This window comes from Rhinatrema bivittatum, chromosome 2 (assembly GCF_901001135.1).
Source record: "Rhinatrema bivittatum chromosome 2, aRhiBiv1.1, whole genome shotgun sequence".
Classification (NCBI taxonomy): domain Eukaryota; kingdom Metazoa; phylum Chordata; class Amphibia; order Gymnophiona; family Rhinatrematidae; genus Rhinatrema; species Rhinatrema bivittatum.
Window position 1 is genome coordinate 426,616,001 of NC_042616.1, and position 20,876 is coordinate 426,636,876.

At 45.9% G+C, this 20,876-nt stretch overlaps 1 protein-coding gene across 1 annotated transcript in view; it reads left to right on the plus strand.

Moving 5' to 3' along the window:
• Nucleotides 1–20,876, plus strand: part of MEI1 (meiotic double-stranded break formation protein 1) — an 888,987-nt gene that overhangs the window by 530,962 nt on the left and 337,149 nt on the right. Inside the window, exon 15 of the mRNA XM_029587121.1 lies at nt 9,863–9,974. Within this exon, the coding sequence (XP_029442981.1) occupies nt 9,863–9,974 (112 nt within the window). The remainder of the gene's footprint in view (nt 1–9,862; nt 9,975–20,876) is intronic.

A 20,876-nucleotide genomic window follows, 5' to 3' on the forward strand; every position in this document is an offset into this window, starting at 1 on the left:
CGATATCGATGGGGCTTTCCTTTCGCTCTTATTTTTCAGCGAAAGGGAGTGACATATCGTGTTCGCTCCCTGGAGGAAGCAGTGGAATGCTTCAAAAAAGCAGGCCTGGAGGCACCATTTACTCCTCCAGCACAACCTCGAGCTGCACGGCCTGTGGATTCCACCCCGAGATGGCAGCGCCAGGGCCCTGGTCGGGGTCGCCTGCGACGGCAACAGTCGTGGAAGGGAAACCCTCAGGGAGAGAAGGGCTGATGGGTTTCTAGTACTGTGACGTGTATTTCAGTTCAAAATGTGGTAACCTATAGATGGTATTGCTGTCCTGATTTTGTTCATGTTTCAAAGTTTTGTGATACTATCATGTGCTCTATTGCACTTGCTTCCATTGTTTGTTATTATACATTTTAAAAGTTCCTATTGCCTCATGTTCGTTTTCAGATAACTCCTAGGGGGCGGTGGTCTGTAGGGGCTGCCGGTGTTGTTCTTTGGGCTCCCCCAGCCATGATTCGCGAGGGGTTGGCGAATCACATTAGTGAGGGTAAGGGGTTTGGGTACCAGGGGATTTGGAATTCTGAATGCTGGCTGACATGCTTTGTGCACCGATTGGACATATCTGGCGTGGGTGGGTGGGCCTTTTCACTGTCTGGTCCGCCGCCCTCTGAGGCGAGCGTTCACGGACCTCTTAGGGGGGTTCCGCTCTCTCTCATTCTTCACTATGGTTGTTGTAGTATCCCTGAATGTTAAAGGTTTAAATACCTTTCGGAAACGCTATTTGCTCAGGAAGGAGCTCAACTCTCATAGAACCGATATAGCGTTCATCCAAGAAACCCATTTGAAAAGGAGGTATGACCATTTGATGGCTTTTAAAGAATTTCCCCATGTCTTTCTAGCGGCGAGCGGACCACAAGCTAAATATGCGGGGACAGGGATACTAATATCAGCTCAGATGTTGTTTGAATATATCACTCACATACCTGATCCCAGGGGGAGGTATGTACTCTTAAAAATCCGGGTGGGTGCGATGGTTTACACCTTATTATCATTATATGCCCCCAATGGGGAACAGGTGGGGTTTTGGAAGGGGATTCAGACCCTGTTACTTGCTCATGCTGAAGGCTCTGTAATCATAGGGGGGGGGGACTTTAATGTCACTCTATGTCGGGAAATGGATAACTCCAGGGCATCTCTCTCTACCTCTCATATGAACAGAAATGTTTTAAGGGATCTTATGGAGGAGTGGAACTTAATGGACGTCTGGCGGAATCGTAACCCAAGAGCTCGTGTCTATACGTTTTACTCGGCGCCCCACGCTAGTTACTCTCGAATTGATTTTTTCCTTGTGGATGGGGTAACAAGTAATACGGTGAGCACAGTGGATATAGACCCCATTACCTGGTCAGACCATGCCCTGATCAGAATGAACGTCTCCATAGGCAGCAGAGACACGGGTGATAGGTTCTGGAAGTTAAACGAATCGCTACTGAGTGATGATCGCTTTACCAGGGAGCTGAATGAGCACCTCCAGGAGTATTTCCAACTTAATCAGAATCCTGAGATTACTCCGGCTACTTTATGAGAATGCTCTAAGGCTGTGGCCCGGGGCAAGTTAATCTCCAGAGCGACATGGTGCAAACGTAACAGGGAAAAAGATAGGCTTGCCCTGCACACTCAAATAGCTGAAGTGACCAGGGAACATATGCGAACGCAATCTTCTCGATGTTACCAGAAACTGTTGGCATTGAAAGATTCTCTCGCTTCCCTAGATAATCACCGGGTACTACACGCCCTTGAACTCACTAAACAGGCTTATTACGAAGGGGGGGATAAAGCCGGACGTCTGCTGGCCCGTCAGTTGAGAGTTAAAATGACTCAAAATAATATCTCTAAAATAAAAAGTGATAAAGGCCTTATCCATACTTCAACGTCAGACATCCGCAAGTCATTTTCTGACTTTTATACTAATCTTTATAGTGCCCAGATGTCTATTCTAGACTCTGATATTACAAAATACCTGGCCACGGTAGCCCTCCCATCCTTAACAATAGAACAACAGCGGATCCTGGATGCTCCCATTACCCCTGGGGAAGTAGTGTTTGCAATTACCGTAAGTCTCTTAAGGTGGGGAAGTCGCCTGGCCTTGACGGCTTTTCCGGAGCCTATTACAAAAAATGTTCTACCACAGTGGTGGAACCTCTGACTGAATATTTTAATAGTCTACGGGAAGGCGGCTCTATATCCTCCCACGCTAATATGGCGGGGGTCACGGTATTGGCTAAGCCGGGTCGGGATCCCACGTTATGCAGCTCTTATAGGTCTATATCTCTCATTAATGTCGATTTAAAAATTCTGGCCCGATTATTAGCAATGAGACTTAATAGATTCTTACCGGGACTGGTACATAACGACCAGGTCGGTTTTGTACCCCAGCGCATGGCGGCAGACAATATCCGTAAGGTTATAGATCTTATTTGGTGGGTATGCAAGAAGGGGGTGCCGGCGGTGTTACTGTCTTTGGATGCCGAAAAGGCGTTTGATTTAGTGCACTGGCCGTTCCTTTTTCAACTGCTGAACAAACTGGCTTTTGGACCCTACTTTATCAACTGGATAACAAAGCTATATGATCATACTCAAGCCAGGGTTAAGGTAAACAATGGCTACGGGCCGGCTTTTTCGATAGGCAGAGGCACCAGGCAAGGCTGCCCGCTTTCCCCACTATTGTTTGCCCTGTATATGGAACCCCTAACTACCCGGATTAGGGCCTCTTCTGAGATTATGGGGGTACAGCTGGGGACTTCTCAATATACTCTCTCCCTATTTGCGGAAGACGTGCTCTTAATGCTAACAGACCCAGAACGTTCATTGCGGGGTGTGATGCACGAGCTCAATGCATTCAGCAGCGTAGCGGGCATAAAGGTGAATGTAGAGAAATCGGAACTTCTTAATGTTAATCTAGACCTGGGAATGGTACGCCGTCTACAAGCTCAATTCCCGTTTAAGTGGGCTAAATCTCAGGTCAAATATCTGGGTGTCCGTATATCCCCCAATTTAGACGAACTATTTACCTTGAATTATCTCCCACTTATTCGCAACATTACCTTGGATTTGAGCCGCTGGAATAAGAGAGGTTTCTCTTGGCTTGGGAGGGTGGCTATAATTAAAATGACCATACTGCCTAAATTATTATACCTTTTTGCCTCTCTGCCGGTATATATCTCCTCCACAATTTTACGTAGATGGCAGAAAAAAATTTTTGATTTTATTTGGCAACGGAGACCTCCGAGGGTGGCCAGGCAGGTGCTCTGCTTGCCACAGACACAGGGGGGATTGGGGGTACCCAACCTCCTGTATTATTATATAGCTTCTCAACTGCGGGCTGTTATAGATGCTCACCGCACAGCTGCTCCAAAACAGTGGGTATCAGTGGAGCAATCTATTGTAGGCCCCATGGCATGGTCTGCTATGCCCTGGCAGCCCCGATCTACCTGGCAACCGGTAATCGATATCCCATGCTCATTAGAGGTTACCCTTAAAGTGTGGGCCCATAGTCGATGACGTCTGATTGGGGATTATGCATTTTTCTTTCAATCTTCTCTAATGAATAATACCTGTTTCCCCAGTGGGTTTCAATCTAGCAGATTACGGCAGTGGCGGGTGATGGGGATCACTTTGATTGGTCACCTGTTCTCCCAGGGTTCCCTTACCTCTAGAGATCAGTTTTTTGTGACGTACCAGCTAGACCATCGGGATTATCTAGCCTATGCTCAAGTAACACATTATGTTAAAGGCCTGATGAGAGAGGGCTCCTTGAGATCGGGGAGATCTCTTATTTATTTATTTATTTGTTTGTTTTTTAATTTTTATATACCGGAATTCCTGTATGCAATACAAATCAATCCGGTTTACATGTAACAAAAAGGTTGCCCTGGTCTGGGAGGTTAGACCGGGGTTTTTTACATAGAACATTGAACAATAACAATCAACCAATGAACATTAACATTAACATTATTACAAGGAACAAAGAGAGTATCAATAATATTTAACAAATAATAAATAACCTTGTTCGTGTTTTGAATGGTATGTGTGTGTTCCCCTTTTTACAATGGACTTTAGTAGCGTATATCGACTGCAGTAAACGGTTATATAATATGTCCTCTGTTAAATGACTGTTAAATAGGCATTGCGAATAAGCAAGTACGTGTAAGAAATTAAGTGTAAGAAATTAAGTGTCAAGCAAGTGTCAAGCAAGTACGTGTAAGAAATTAAGTGTAAGATATTAAGTGTCAAGCAATTCGTGACACCCTACAATGGTTGGATCTGAAAGTCAGGAGGAGGTGCTTAGTTACACTCTGGGAATTGGAATGCTTGCCTGAAGAGCCAGGTTTTTAACCTTTTTTTGAATTCTGGTAGATTGGGTTCGAGTCGTAGGTCTGGTGGGAGCGCATTCCATTGGTGTGGTCCTGCAGTGGAGAGTGCTCTTTTTCTTAGTGTTGATTTGGCAGGAGCTGCGACTAATGTGCCTTTGTAGGCGTTTCTGATGGGTCTGGAAGATAAGTGTGGCCGAAGTTGAATTTGTAGAGATATAGGTGCGGCGTTATGGATTTATCTTATGGAAACTTATGGAAACTTATGGAAACTTACTGTCAGAACAGTGACAGGATCAGGGGCCTAATTTCCAAGGTATATCAGTTGTTTTTTCCATCACAAGAGGTACTGGGCAAATTCATTACCCACTGGGAAACTGACTTGGGCAGGTCTTTGGGACAGCGAACTTGGGAAGTAGTTTTCTTCAATGCCCGGAAATGCTCTATTTCAGCGCGCATGAAAGAAAATTGTTATAAGATTATTTACCGGTGGTATTATACGCCGGACAGGCTACATCATTTTTCTCCTTCGATGTCGCTCTCCTGCTGGCGCGCTTGCGGGCAGTCTGGTACTTTCATGCATATATGGTGGGACTGTTCTGTTATTGTTCCCTTATGGAAGGCAGTATTTGCCTGGTTAACCAGTGTGTTGGATGTACAGATTCTTTATAACGCTGATTTGGCATTACTCCACATTTTTCCTGATACTGTTAATAAGTATCAACAACGTTTCTGTATGCAAATGTTTATTGCGACCCGAACCTTGATTGCTAAAAATTGGAAGACCACGATGGTTCCAGGACTTACGGATATTGTTACACTATTACACCACTATCGGAGACTATCCTCCTTAACGGCATTTAAACATAATAGAATGTCATCCTACTTAAAGACCTGGCAGCCTTTTCTGGACTACACCGCCCGCTCTTGCTCCCTGTGATGACTTTCTTGGCTCACTGAGGACCTCGAGTGGGAACATGGGCATTGTTGAGCTGGACTCTCCTATCTAGACTCACCTGTCATTACGCAGTGAACGGACTCTTAACGCCACCTATTGCTAGCTATCTTGTAGACTATCTTGCTTTGAATTCATGCCAGTCTCTTTTAAATGATCAATACGCAATGGTACCTTAATACCTGGGGGAGGGGGAGGGGAAGGGGAAGGGAGGGGGGTTATGCTTCTACGTTTCTATGTTTGTCTATCCGAATTTATGCTGCCTTTCTGGAAATTGCCGTGGTTTCCTGTGTCTTGTGTACTGTATATGCTGCTTTTGTATCATTTACTGCGGATAGATAATAAAAACCGTAAATTTCAAAAAAAGAAAGCTCTGGTACATCCCAGGAGTCTGGACTGATCTGGGTACGTACAGGGAAAGGAAAATTAGTTTCTTACCTGATAATTTTCGTTCCTGTAGTACCACGGATCAGTCCAGAGTCCCACCCATCAGAGGCATGGAAGAAAGGGAGAGTCCGCTCGGTTCTTATCTATTTCATTATTTCAGATTGACAGAGATTTTCAATGTTTTGTCCTCAAGTGGTTTTTTCAAGGTTCAGGTCCCAGGAGGGTTCAGTGGACCAGTTTGTTTCTGTTATTATATATAGTTATGATAGTTTTTATAGTTCCATTCTGCTTTGACATTGAGTAATACTGCCAGACTGTAGGTGGCACCAGCCTATTTATAGGCTGAGCGTTGTTATGGTAACTGCTCTGTCTCCATCTGCTGGGGGGGGGGGGGGGGGAGAAGCAAAACCCAGGAGTCTGGACTGATCTGTGATACTACAGGAACAAAAATTATCAAGTAAGAAACTAATTTTCCTTTCTGACCTCTGCTTCAGATTCTGACTACTGTCCTGGATTGCTGCCTGCCCTGACCCCCAACCTAGTCCCAGATACTGATTGCTTGTTGCCTGCCCCAACCTTGGCCTGGACCTGGCTACTGTCTGCTTGCTGCCTGACCCGACCTTAACCTGAACCTGGATACTGTCTGCTTTGCTGCCAGCCCTGACTGCTGCCCAAATCTTGTCTTCGTCTGTCCACTCTTTCCGATACTTTTACCTAAGCTCTGCCAGCCCCTGGAACCCAAGGGCTCAACCTATGGGGAATGGAGCTGGTATAAGTGAAACTCCATCTCCAATCTCAGTAAGAGCGGGTCCACCAGATGTCAGCATGGGTTGGCGGGTTCACCTGCTAGGCTGTGTCAACCACACCACAGCCCACGGCTTACATCCGTGACAAGGGTTTTAAAAAAAAGCATAGAAAATATGGTTCTTTTGACAAGTCTTTGGGGTACCAGACTCTTGAATGAATGGCAACTTTTCCTAATGTTTCAGTGACTAAATTCCCATATTACTATCTATGGATAAAATTACGTAAGAAGCAATTTATTGTTTATGCTGGTTTTATCTATTTTAATGTAAAGAATAATTTTAAATAAATAAAGCCTCTTTGGCTAATTGGTTTATAAAAAAAAAAAAAAGCAGTTGATTCAGCTTATTTACATATCAAACAAAAGCACATCCAATACTAGCAAAGTCAGCACCTCCAGCCAGCCACACACCACTCTTTCCAATGAGGTCAGAGACCTAGGCATCCACCTTGACTCAAACCTCAACATGAAGAAACACATCAACCTGACAATCAAAGATGGTTTTTACAAACTAAAAATCCTCAAAAAACTCAAACCTCTTCTATTCCACCACGACTACCGCACAGTACTCCAAACCCTCATACTATCCAAGCTAGATTGCTGTAACTCCCTCTTCCTCGGACTGCCCGCCTCCACCACAAAACCACTTCAGCTACTCCAAAATGCCGCAGCTAGATCCCTCACAAACACCAACCGAACCTCACACATCACCCCAATTCTAAAAGCACTACACTGGCTCCCCATATCACACAGATCTCAATTCAAAACCCTCACCATACTACACAAAACCATCAACAACCAAAAAATCAAATGGACCAAAAACCCTCCCCAACTACAACATAGCCAGAAAAACCTGCGCTCCCAAAACACAGGCTTCCTGATCATTCCACACACAAAACGTGCGCACCTGACCTCTACCAGACAATGCACCTTCTCTGTAGCTGGTCCAACCCTCTGGAACCAGCTACCTTCTCACCTCAGACTGGAACCTTCCCACCAAACATTCAAAAAACAACTGAAAACATGGCTGTTCCAGAAAGCCTACCAACTCGTGACCTAACTCCACCTCCCCCTCCCATCCACTCCCCCTTCCCTAGCCTTCTCCCCACCCTCTCCTCCCAACTAAGTCACATACATGTTCCTTACACACTCCTCCTGCTGTCTCTCCCTTGCTTCTGCAAACTCCATTCCCGCCTTTCGGATACCCTTCCAAGCCCACAACTTAAATCTTCAACTACCTCACCCAACACCCATCTTTAGCATTGTACAATCTGCTCTATCACCAAGGTTTCCAGCCAAATGCTTAATTTTTCCCTCTAAAATCAAAGCTAACTTAGAACAATCTGTCTCTCAGATACTACAAGAATGTTTCAATGTATAAATGTTACTATGTATAAAGTAATATATAAATGTTGCAATGTATAAAGTAATGCTTCTATGTTCCAATGTATAAATGTTTCTATGTATAAGTTAATGCTACAATGTATAAATAGTACGACCCCCCCGTCATACTATTACCCTGTTATAATGTGAACCGATGTGATGTACCCCAATGAATGTCGGTATATAAAAGCAAACGAATAAATAAATATTTATTGAATGGTCAGCAGCCTTTAGAAGTCCTTCAGGCAAATTCAGTGAAAGCTCAAATTTCTTCTTGGGCAGAGCTTCTACTCTTGCCCTGGAGCATATTTATAAGGTGGTCACTTAGTTTTCTTAACATTCTTTCACTAAACATTTCAGTCTGAATGTTCATGCAAAAAAAATGTAGTCTTTAGACTTGGTGTTCTCAGGATAGCCCTAACTTCCTTCCTCCCAGATTACTTGGGTTTGTGTATTTCCCACATGTCTAGACTAGTGTAGCAGGAGAATAAGAAACTAGAAATTTAGTCTTATCTGATAAATTCCTTTGCTTGCATCCTGCTACACTTGCCCAAGACTCTTCTGGGAAGTTGGTATTTGAAGTTATATACCTTGGTTTACAGAGATTGTTAAAAGGCAACCAGAGGTTTATTTTTTGATTCTTTCCTTTTTCTTCTTCTCCATTTATCCAAGATAAGTTTGAAAGAATCATTTCTTTGGAGGATTCTTTGTTAAGTGTTTCAAATTATATACATTTTATCTAAGATTTGAATCTATTGATAGTTTTTCACTTCCATGACTTTGACGTAAGAATATTGGCTTTTTGCTGGAGCTGCACCATGATAACTACCAGTGATCATGTCATGAAAAAGGTGTGTTCTCTGTCTCCATCTGGCTTAAGGGGCAAATAACCTTACACATATGCACTGGGGTCACAGAATTCAAGGAAAGGGAATTATCAGGTAAGACTAAATGTCTCTATTGACTGGCTAAGTTTACCCACCTAAATTCACAAGACAAACACATTTAGCTGGCAAAATATGGTTGAATAAATAGATGTTTCTGGAGTGAGCTTATGACTTAGTTGGTTACTGTTTATATTTTCAGCACTAGCTGGTTGAGTTTAGATAGGCAACCCCAGTTGCACAAATAGCTGATCCTAAGTCTAGCTGGTTGAATTTTGTCCAGCTAGATTTTGGAAAATTTTCAACTGAAAATCTAGCTAGGTAGGCTCAACTGAAAATTTGCTTAAAGATACCCATCTAAAATAAAAAAAGTGATCTTACTTGCCCATTGGGTCCTTGAAAATTAATTCCTTAAGGAGCTAAAGATGTACTCCCCACAAGAAAGACTGAAGAGAAGATATGATACAAATTTTCATAAATCTAACAGGGCTCAATAAGTTACCAAATAGTAGGATTTTTCATAGGTGAGTGTCAAGAGAAGATTAAATGAAACTGATGGAAGGGAAGCTCAGAAAGAATATGAGAATAAACTTTTTCACTAAGAAAGTGGTGGGCACCTGAACAAACTTCCAGTGGAGGTGTTAGAACCAAAATAATGACAGAGTTCATATGTGCATGATATAGAGGTAAAAGGCCAGGTTTACTAAGTTTTAATGGAAGAAACGCTTTAGTGAATCAAGCCCAAAGTGACCTTAGAATTGGAAAGGGGGTGGGAGAAGACCATAGACTGAGTAAGATCTTTGATGGCTAAGTAGTGTAGCACAAATGGGCAGACTGAGCCAAGTTCTTGTCTGCCAATTTCTTCTATATTTCTGTATGGGATAAACTGAGCCAGTCTTGCCTCTGTTCTACTACGTGAAGTGATTTAGTTCTTTTCATAGAGAATTTAGATTTGCAAGTCCTTAACTATAGTGGGAAAAAACCAGAACTAATTCATTCTGTCCCTTAGGACCTGGAATTATTTGGTAATCCTAATTGCTGGCTGCATTTTTATGTTCTATTCATTTTTCCTGTTTTCTTTATCCTGCAGAAACATTATGAAAGAACTCCAAGCCCAGCAATGATGGAGGTTTTCTTCTCCATCCTCAGCAGCCTCTTCACTGTTGTACCAAGCATGAGGAAGAAATTTGCCATGAAGCTAGGTATGCTGTTTTAAATCCTACACTTAATTCATTCTCTTATCCTTGGATAAAGAAAGAAAAGCAGGATCCTGAAACGATGATGACTAGTCATCCTTCAAAGCCTATGGTGTTTTTCCTACCAGACTAGTCTGGACTAGTGGAAGGTATTTCATTCCACAACTGTGGTGACAGAGGCCATATCTTTTATTCTTCCTTTATGACCTCACCATAAGGGGGGTATGGACTTAGGCAGTTGCCAGTAGTCTGTCTCCAGCAGTTGCGGACACCATAGGTCTTTAGGCTACAAAAAAAAAAGTATATACAGATCACCCAGAGCCAAGGTTAGGCTTTGGCCTGGTTGAGCAGCTCTCGCTCCTGGGTCAACAGCCCTAAAGGGCTCATTTCTCTAGTGGAGCCAGCCTCTCAGGTGCTCCTGTTTGAGGCACCCCAGGATGTATCCCTGTGGGGCTTGGTGGATTCCCTTGGCGGAAAGGTTCACAGGTTTGCATTTCTAGGTTACCCTCAAGATGCTCTGGACCTGAGGGAGCTCAAAATCCCTTCCTCTGCTCCTCTTCTTCTCTCTGCTCCTCTTTTTTCCTGCTGCTTAAAGATCTTGTAAAAAATAAAAGAAGTACCCCAAGCAGAGAGGGACCCAGCCACAGAGCTCTGGCCAGGCAACAGCTAATCACTGAGAGAAAACAAGATTCCAGCCCCCAGCGGTGATGATTAGTTCTGGGTGCTGTAGGAAGGAGAGCAGGATGCTGTGGTTAGGACCCAGTGGCAGCGCTGCAATAGCAGTCAGGGCAGGGCTAAGAGTATGTTTCTAAGTAAAAAAAAAACAAGCATACAGGGCTGCAGGTGCAATGTCTACAGCACCGAACAGCTCCCCAGTGTTGCTGGCTCCTTCTGCCTGGCTTGTGACCAGGATCCAGAGCCAGCTTCACTGTGCAGTGCAGGAACCTCTCTGCTCCTGGAAAACATGGGGCAAGTGGGAGGCCCTTCAGTGCAGGCCCCAGATGGGGCTGAAGCAGGAGTAGAGCAGCTCCTGTAAAGCTTGAGCCTACTCCTTCCCTTCTTGGGCCCCCACCCATGGTGCATAGGTATAGGGGCAAAGGAACAGGGCATAAATTTGCCAAGGGCTCAGGGATTTTCTCCAGAGTTTGTATTAGTCATTCATCAAGCCTTCTGGGCCATGAAGGCAGAGGGTTCCTCCTGGGCCATGGGGCCTAGTGATCCTGGGGCCTACAGGGAGCTAGTGTTTAAGCAGCCACAGACTGCCCTGAAGGCTTCAGATTTTCCTGCTACCCCAGCCACTCCAGAATCTAGAGAAGATTCCAAGTCAGATGAGGGCTCTGGATGCTCATTATCTGGTAATTCTGAAGAAGAAGTGGTATACTCATCTGAGGAAGAGGAATCTATGCTTTATTTTATGATTTTGATGCTCAAAGAGACTTGTTAGCTAAGTTGTTTTCTTTAAGTTCTTAAATTTTTACAATGTTAATTTTTGAATCTAGTTTACCCTGTTTCCAAGTTCCGAAACCTTGTTCCATGTACTGCCTCTAGGCGAAATTTATGTTCTGTTTCAATGTAAACCAATGTGATCTGTATTTCATACAGGAACACCGGTATATAAAAATCTAAAAATAAAATAAATAAATATTTAGGAAGGAAGAACTATCAGCTGTTATTGCTGATATTTTAGCATCTCTTAGGATTTCAAATACAAAAGAGAATGAACTTTAGAAGGAGTCTGTGTCCTATTGGGTGTTTTCCCGTCGATAGCAGGGCTGAATTAGCCATGCTGTCATGGGATCTGTCCATCAGGTCTGGGAGGCGGAGCTTGATAAAGCAGAGGTTGATTTTTGTATCCTCTGCGCCTGCGCATGTGTGTTCCCGCGCAGGAAGATCTGTTCTCCTCAGTCTGTTTCTTCCACGCGCGGGATCGCACGCGGAGCCAACTCTCTCCTCATGTCGAAATCCGGATTTAAACGCTGCTGCTGCAATCGCGTAATGTCGGTCACGGACGGCCATGACCAGTGTTACCGGTGCCTCGGCAGCGCACATGATGTTTCAAACTGCGAATTTTGTTCTAAAATGTCCCCCAGGGCAAAAAAACAGAGGGCCTACAGGCTACGAGAGCTCCTCAGCACTCCTGAAGCGTCAGAGGCCCACTCTTCACCGGGACCGGTGAAGAGGGTGAAATGTTCAGCACCGAAGGCTCTATCAGACAGCCAGGTAACAGGGGAGCAGGGCCCTGCAACCCTTCATCGCCGAAAATCGTCCAGTCAGTCGACTTCCAGTCGGGAATCGAAACGAGGCAGATCGCCTCATAGACATAAAGAGAGGTCGCGCCATTCGGCGCCAAGACCAAGCCCAACATCACCGCGCCCTAGGACCCTAGAGGGGACGGCGCAGGAGCCGCAGAAACTGCGCCACAAAGCTCCGAAGTCCATGCAACACACAGCGCCAGCCCTGCAAGACAGTACGGCGCCGAAACAGTCGGAGCGCAAAACGGCGCCGAAAGCCCATGCGGCTCCGGAAAGCACGGCTCTGAAAAGCCAAACGGCGCAGGTCGGCCACACGGCATCGAAAAGCCACACGGCGCCGGAAAGCCATACGGCGCCAAAAGACCAGACGGGGACAGAAAGCCGTACGGGGCCGAGAAGCCATACGGCGTCGAGAAGTCACATGGCGCCGGAAAGCCGTAGGACGACGAAAAGCCGTACGACGCCAGAAAGCTACAAGAAGTCAAAAAGCTATATGGCACCGAACAGTCATACGGCACCGAAAACATCGGGACTCCCATTACAAACAGAACGAGAAACACCGTGCCTTTCCACAGACACATTGTTCCATTCGGCATTGGAACAGCCAAAGGAGCAAACAGGATCATTTGTGATGATACCTACAAAGGGAGATCCACAGTTATACTCTTTGTCAACAAGGAAAGAGTCTGTGACACAAGAGGTTGGTCATAAACGTAAAAGATCAGATAACCATAGATCTACTTCACGAAGTTCTCAACACAAAAGATCAAGTTCATCTTCACACAGTTCCCGAAGAACTCATACCCCATCTGACTACCAAGCAACTCTTCATGAAAAGAGAAGGAAGATAGACCCATACCGGGACCAAAAGAGGAAACATCACAAGCCTACAGAAGTTAGTCCTTCGACGTCTAGGTCCTCACTATTGTCCCATCAACGGGAACACGCTTCCCCAATATACCTCACATCATCTCAAGCTTCTCCATGTTCGGTTAGTGAACCGGAACGCCCAGATCATAGTCCTAGTCCTCAGAAAGATCAACAAAGACAGAAGAAATCAGCAAAATTGATGCCGCAGGCTACAAAAGATGCCTTCTGGCAATTATCACAATCCTTGTCAGGGTTTTACGAAGCCATAGAGTCATCATTTATCATGGATAAAGATAAATCGGGTTCTACACAAGATCGAGAAACTTCAGAACCGTTAGACGACATTAGCGACAAGCAATCTCCCCTTGCGGAACGAGCTAATCCACATTCACCTACCTGTTCCGTATCACGGGAACCCGACGATTCCTTTTCGGATTCACCTACTTCATCAACTGGATTTCCCTCAGACTCTCCAGAAGGACAGCAGGAGCCGTACTCTCCACCTGAGGATCTTTCCTATCCAAAGTTTTTAGAAAAGATAGGGAACATCCTTCAACTACAAATTCAAAAAGAACCAGACCCCAGAGCTGAAACATTGGGGCTATTAAAAATGTTCGATGTTCCAGGAGAGCCTACCACACTTCCACCTCATGAACTACTGCATCGGCTACTCTTGAAGTCATGGGAGACCCCTCAAACCATACAAGCAGTATCCAGAAAATCGGATATCAAATTTAGAATCAAAAAGGAAACTCCGTATGCACTCCCGCAACTACCACGAGTCAGTAGTTGTCGAGTCGGCTATGCAACGGTTCAAAATACCAAAACTACACGCTACCTATCCACCAAATAAGGACCATAGGTATCTGGATGAAGTGGGAAGAAAGATATACCAGAACTCTATGCTCACAACACGCATTATGCACCACCAATTTTATATGGTGCAGTACTTGTATGACTGTATCCAAGCAACTAAAGGCTTCCTTTCTACCATGGGTGGACAACCACCTCAAACCCTACATGATATGGAAGAATGTTCCAGACACCTACTCCGCTCAGTCTATGAGGGCATGGAGACCTCCTCAAGAGCTTCCGCGACAGCCATCGCAGCACGCAGAACGGCATGGCTTCGTTCCAGCTCCATCAGAGAAGATGTGCATGAAAAACTTGCCAACCTTCCCTGTGCAGGCGACAACCTGTTTGGAGCAAAATTGCAGGAAACGGTCGGTAAACTCAAAGATGAGGCGTTAGCGGTACAATCCCTGCACTCTCATGCAACTTACCATCCAACAAAACGCTTTTACCCATACCAACGTAAGTCCTCCTATGGACGTAGACCTTTCCGACCGTATCAAGGATACCACTCTCAGACGTACCACACATACCAACCCTATCAAAGACAACAGCCGCAGCAACAACAGTCTCATCTACCTCGTAGGGGTAAACCACGCGCCCAACGTCAACAAGCACAACAGCAATCGACTGCTCCGAAACCCACCCAGTCTTTTTGAACCTACAGCCACCATCACTCCACCTCTCGCCGCCAGGGAGAATCCAATCCTGTGTGGCGGTTTGGAATCAAATAACATCAGATCAGTGGGTATTGGACATTATGAGTCAGGGTTATCGTCTTCAATTTCAATCAAAACCACGCCTTCCGCACTTCATGTCTGTCAGAACTATGCGGGATCATCCACAACTCCAACAGGAGATCTTACACCTATGCCAACAGAAGGCCGTAGTGCAACTAACCTCGAACAACTACAATCGAGGATTTTATTCCCCATACTTCCTAATTCCCAAGAAATCGGAAGGCCTACGACCCATTCTAGATCTCAGGGAACTCAACAAATTCCTGATAAAAGAGAAATTCAAGATGGTGTCCCTGAAGTCAATCCTACCCTTACTGCAACCCAACGATTGGATGTGTTCCATCGACCTGAAGGATGCATATACTCACATTCCAATCCATCCTTCTTCTTGGCGATACCTTTGCTTCACTTACAGGCAACAACATTACCAATACAGAGTACTCCCCTTCGGGTTATCAGCGGCACCCAGAGTATTCACCAAGTGCATGGTAGTGGTGGTGGCTCATCTCCGACAACAAGGGATGACAATTTTCCCTTATCTGGACGACTGGCTAGTGGTAGCTCCATCACAGGACCGCCTCCTCTGTCAGCTCCGTCAAATTCTTCACTGCTTACACCAACTGGGTCTAGTGGTCAATTTCCGGAAGTCGCACCTGACACCGACACAACAACTACAATTCATAGGCGCTTACCTGGACACCACCCAATCCAGGGCATATCTGCCACAGGACCGACAAGCACAAATGCAAAATCTTCTGAACGATCTGCTACCAAGACCATCCTCGTCTGCCAGACAAATCCTAGTCCTTCTCGGCCATATGGCAGCGGCCAATTTTCTAGTGCCGAACACCAAGTTACACATGAGACGGCTACAGTGGGGACTCAAACGGCAATGGAGTCAACATTCCCAACCACTCACACAATCAATTGCCCTCACCACAGAAATGAAGAGAGACATAGCCTGGTGGCTCCTCCTGTCCACACTGGTGAAGGGAGCATTATTCAGACAGCCCATGCACGACTCCGTTCTAACAACAGATGCCTCGCGGAAAGGCTGGGGGGCACATCTAGAGATTCACGAGACACAAGGTCTTTGGTCCTTAGCAGAGCAAACGCTGCAAATAAATTTACTGGAACTTCGAGCGATTCGCAACGCTCTCCAAGCTTTTCAGCAATTTCTTAAAGGACGAAGAGTCATGGTCTACACGGACAATCAAGTGGCAATGTTCTATGTCAACAAACAAGGAGGGTCGGGCTCGTGGACCCTATGCAAGGAAGCATTACTCATCTTCCAATTTGCGCACCAACATTGCATACATCTCCAGGCCACATACTTGCCAGGTATAGCAAACACGAGAGCGGACAGATTAAGCTGCATCTTCCACCCACATGAATGGTCCCTCAACCGGGAGGTGGTACTCAGTATTTTTGCCAGGTGGGGCACACCATCGATAGACTTATTTGCAACGGAACTCAACGCACAGCTTCCAAAATTCTGTTCCATTCGTCCAAGCAAGTTCCGGATGGTGCAAGATGCCTTCCTCATTCCGTGGAGGTCGGGTCTGCTATATGCGTTCCCTCCCATTCCCTTGATCACCAGAACAATTCAGAAATGCATAATGGACAACGCTCAAATGATCCTTATCGCACCAGCCTGGCCAAGACAGCCATGGTACAGTTACCTCCTGCACCTCTCCAGCGACACACCAATGCGACTTCCACAGCGCCCAGATCTCCTGTTGCAGGACCAGGGTACGCTGTTACATCCACTGCATTCATCCCTACACTTAACAGCGTGGAGATTGACAGGTGGTTGCTAACTGAACAAAACGTCTCCAATAACGCTCAATGTATCCTACTGGAATCTAGAAAACCCTCTACCCGACGCAATTACCAATACAAATGGAAAAGGTATACCACATGGTGTGTAGCCCACCACTTATCACCTATGGACTGTTCACCACAACAGTTGTTGGACTATCTTCATACCTTATTCGAAACAGGCTTAGCCACGACTTCGATTAGAGTTCACCTCAGTGCCATTGCAGCCTACCACAGGCCATATAATCAAGGCTCTATAGCAGCTCATCCTTTGCTTGCTCGTTTCCTCAAGGGACTACTACATATCAGACCCCCCACTGCCAAACCAGCGGTTCCGTGGAATATTAATAACGTATTGGAACAACTCATGCTTCCTCCCTTTGAACCAATGGAATCGGCGCACATGAAATTCCTTACGTGGAAAGTAGTATTCCTAGTAGCAGTCACCTCAGCTAGACGAGTCAGTGAACTGCAAGCACTAGTGCACTATGAACCATACTTACAATTCTTTCATCAAAAGGTGGTCCTTAGAACTCACCCATCATTCTTACCGAAGGTCATTTCTCAATTTCACCTTAACCAGAGTATAGAACTACCAACGTTTTTTTCCAAAACCCCATACCACGCCTAGGGAAGCTTTGCTTCACACCCTGGACTGTAAAAGAGCTCTAGCTTACTACAGGAATAGGACGACATCTTCAACACGTCCATCGCAACTATTCCTATCCTTCGATCCTAAAGCACCAGGGCTACCAGTCTCGAAACATACCATATCCAGCTGGATAGTCCAATGTATTAAATTCTGTTACGACAACGGAATGAGCTTCTCTCGCACAAGCCAAAAGCTCACCAGGTTCGTGCCCTAACGACGTCATGGGCTCACCTCAAGAACATACAACCCATAGACATTTGTAAGGCGGCTACTTGGACGTCCTTACACACGTTTACTATGCATTATTGCCTAGATCAACAAACTTCAGCAGATGCAAAGTTAGGGCAAACAGTCCTGCAATCTGCAGCAGAGTATACCAAGTGATTGCCACATCTATCATCATGTTTGGGAGCTTGTGACTCCCATGACAGCATGGCTAATTCAGCCCTGCTATCGACGGGAAAAAACAAGTTTGCTTACCGTAAACGTTGTTTCCGTAGATAGCAGGATGAATTAGCCATAACACTTTTACTGCTATATCACAGACTGAGGAGAATAGATCTTCCTGCACGGGAACACACATGCGCAGGCGCAGAGGATACAAAAATCAACCTCTGCTTTATCAAGCTCCGCCTCCCGGACCTGATGGACAGATCCCATGACAGCATGGCTAATTCATCCTGCTATCTACGGAAACAACGTTTACGGTAAGCAAACTTGTTTTTATAAGCCATAGAAGGATTTTCCATTACATGAGTCCCTTAAGAACATGCTGCTGTCTGAGTGGGAATCCCCTCAGCATGGACTCAAGAGTGGCTGTGTACTGAGCAAATTATATCCTGTACCTCTGTAGGATAAGATTAAATTACTAAGAATTCCCAGAGTGGATGCCCTAGTGGCAGCAATAATGCAAAAGACTACCATTCCAGTGGAGGGCAATACAACCCTCAAGTACCCACATGATAGGAAGATTGAAGCAATCTTGAAACAAGTCTTTATCACAAACACTATGGCAATACAAGATTCCATATTTGGAAGGTTTATGGCTTAAGCATTGGTAATCTGGATTAAGCAGCTTCCAGAGATCCCTGAACCAGTTTGCCTGGAATCAGGGGTGGCAATCTTGGCAGACACTTTTTACAATTTGATCAGGATGTTCTCTTGAGTGATAGCGTCAAGAGTAGCAGCTAGAAGGCTTTTATGGTTGCATAACTGGGCAGAAGATTTGGCATCCAAGACTTGTCTTTGTAAACACTCATTTAGGAGAAGCTTACTGTTTAGGGAAGATTTGGATAAACTAGTTAAGGATTTAGGGGAGTCAAAGCCCCAGAAACTCCCAGAGGACAAAGTGTGTCCTGGGGCGCGAAGCTGGATATAGCAGAGAGTCTGAGACTTTTGTAGGTATAGACCTATTAAGAGACCCCAACTCAGTAAACCAGACATAAGGCTCATCCCTTCCAGGGAGCTATGAAAGCTGAGGTTGATTTCATCATGTTGGCAGCTAATGAATGCCAATCCCAATGATGTCCAAGGAGTCCCACTGGCATTATTGCTGGTTGATGCCAGCATCTTGCTATTTTATCCAGAATGGACACAAATCACCACAGACTGATGGGTGCTAGATATTGTGGAGAAAGAATATCAACTGAAACTGGCTATGCCAGTCCTGAATACTTTCATGGTTTCCCCCTGTACCTCCATGTTCAGAAGGGAGGCCATAAACACCACCCTAACAAGGAGGCCACAGCAGGAGTAAAGTCAAGGAGCATCTTCAATATATTTTGTGGTACTAAAGAAAGATGGATCTTTTTGGCCAGACCTGGACCTAAAAGGGGTGAACAAATGTCTTCATTTATCTCATTTCTGAATGAAAACTCTCTACTCTGTTATGGAAGCAGTAAAAAAAGGGAATTTCTTACCACTCTAGATCTAACAGAGGCTTATTTCCATATACCCATCTAGAAAGCTCATCAGAGGTTCCTGAACATACCGAGATCAGTCCAGACAAGCAGGTTTTATTCATCCCTACCAGCAGATGGAGGTAGAGAATAAAACTTTGGGCACTGCCACATATACGGATGTGCTACCTGCAGTCCCTCCGTATTTCTCTACCTCCAGCAGATGCTAGAGGTGCTATCCCTGCAGTCCTGACTGACTAGATTTATTCAGGAAAATTGCTCCCCAAAGTGACAGGCTCCTGCAAAAGGGTTGTCTCTCGGGTTGAGCCGGGCGAACGGGGGTTGGATACCTCTGGCCAGCTTCTGCCCATGACTCTAGGACCACTGACAGCCAGTGGTCATAGCCAGTGGTCTGGTTCCCTCAGTAGGACTGAAGCCCCTCTGTCGGCCCAGGACAGGGAATTACCCTTACTTTTTTTTTCTATGGGATTTTTGCTTTCCTGGGTACTGGGCCTTTAAGGTTTTTTGTAAAAAAAAAAAAAAAAAAAGTCACCGGCAGCTGTCTGCTTTACAAAGGTGAGCAGTCAGTGCAGCCTAGCAGGCAGGTACCACGGCGAGATCGTAGGGGTTCAGGCTGGAAGGTGAGCGAGCGGATCGGGGGTGTTTCCCAAAACAAGGGAATCCCGGTCGGGTTAGTTTTGTTCCGATGGGGGTTACCTGCATTTTTTCAGCGAGCCGTGCGGTTTTCAGTCGCGGCAGCGGCCTGTTCAGCGTGCCGGTAGGAAATTGTTGGAGCAGTGCGCCCTCTTCAGCACCAGACAGCGACCGCGTGGTGCGCCCCTCCCCCTCGCACTCCGGGCCACATAGAAACGCAGCAGGCATTGATTTCCACTGTTTGTGTGTATTTTTTGCCTGTCTTTTGGCCTGAAGGAGTTGCTATGTCTGACCAGCAGCTCAAGGAGACCTGCAGGGCCTGTGGCTGCCCGTCGGTCTTTCTGAGCGACCTCCTCCTCTGCACGGAGTGTGCTGGAGGGGGGTCGGAAAAGAAGTCAAAGCTATGGAAACCGCATGGACCGCGGCGGCGATGCTGGGGTCACAGGAGGGAGTGGCTATGGCTGTGGAAGCGGAACCAGATAGAGGGGTTTCTCCCCGGGGATCCAGGGGGTCCCCGCCACTTTTGTCTCCCATAGTCCGACCGAGAGAAAATGGCACGGATGGCTCAGGCCCTAGCAGCCCCAAGTTCCCTTTGGGAGCCCCGGGGGTTTCCCGAATTTGTACTGTTGCTGCATGAGGCTTTCCTGGTGAAGCAGGCAGGACAGTGTGGTGGCGCAGGATCGGCGCAGCAGGGGAAGGTTCCCTCTAAATGTCCAGCGGGTTCGCGAAATCTGCCTCTGGAGGGACGGCTTGCGCGCTTACAATCAGACTCAGAAGACTCTGATAAATCTAAGGATGAGGATGATCGAGATGGGGACCCGATCGGGAGCCTCCCTCTGGACCCAGGGGACTCTAAAGCAGATTAAGGGACCTTGGAGGGTCCGGAAGCTGAAGGCGATGATCCGAGGGTGATCCGTCTGTTCAAGAGAGAGGAGCTTCGCCCACTTATCCCTCAAGTGTTAGAGGAATTTGGGATTAAGCTTACCCTAGAGGATTCAGATACTGAAAGGGTCAATCCAGTTCTGGATGGCCCACAGTAGAACCCCCAGCGCTTTTCTGATTCCGAAGAAGATCCAGAAGCTGATCAACCGAGAGTGGGAATTCCCCAACTCAGGTCTGCAAGTGGGCAGGGCGATGTCCAAGCTTTATCCGCTTCTGCAGGACCATTT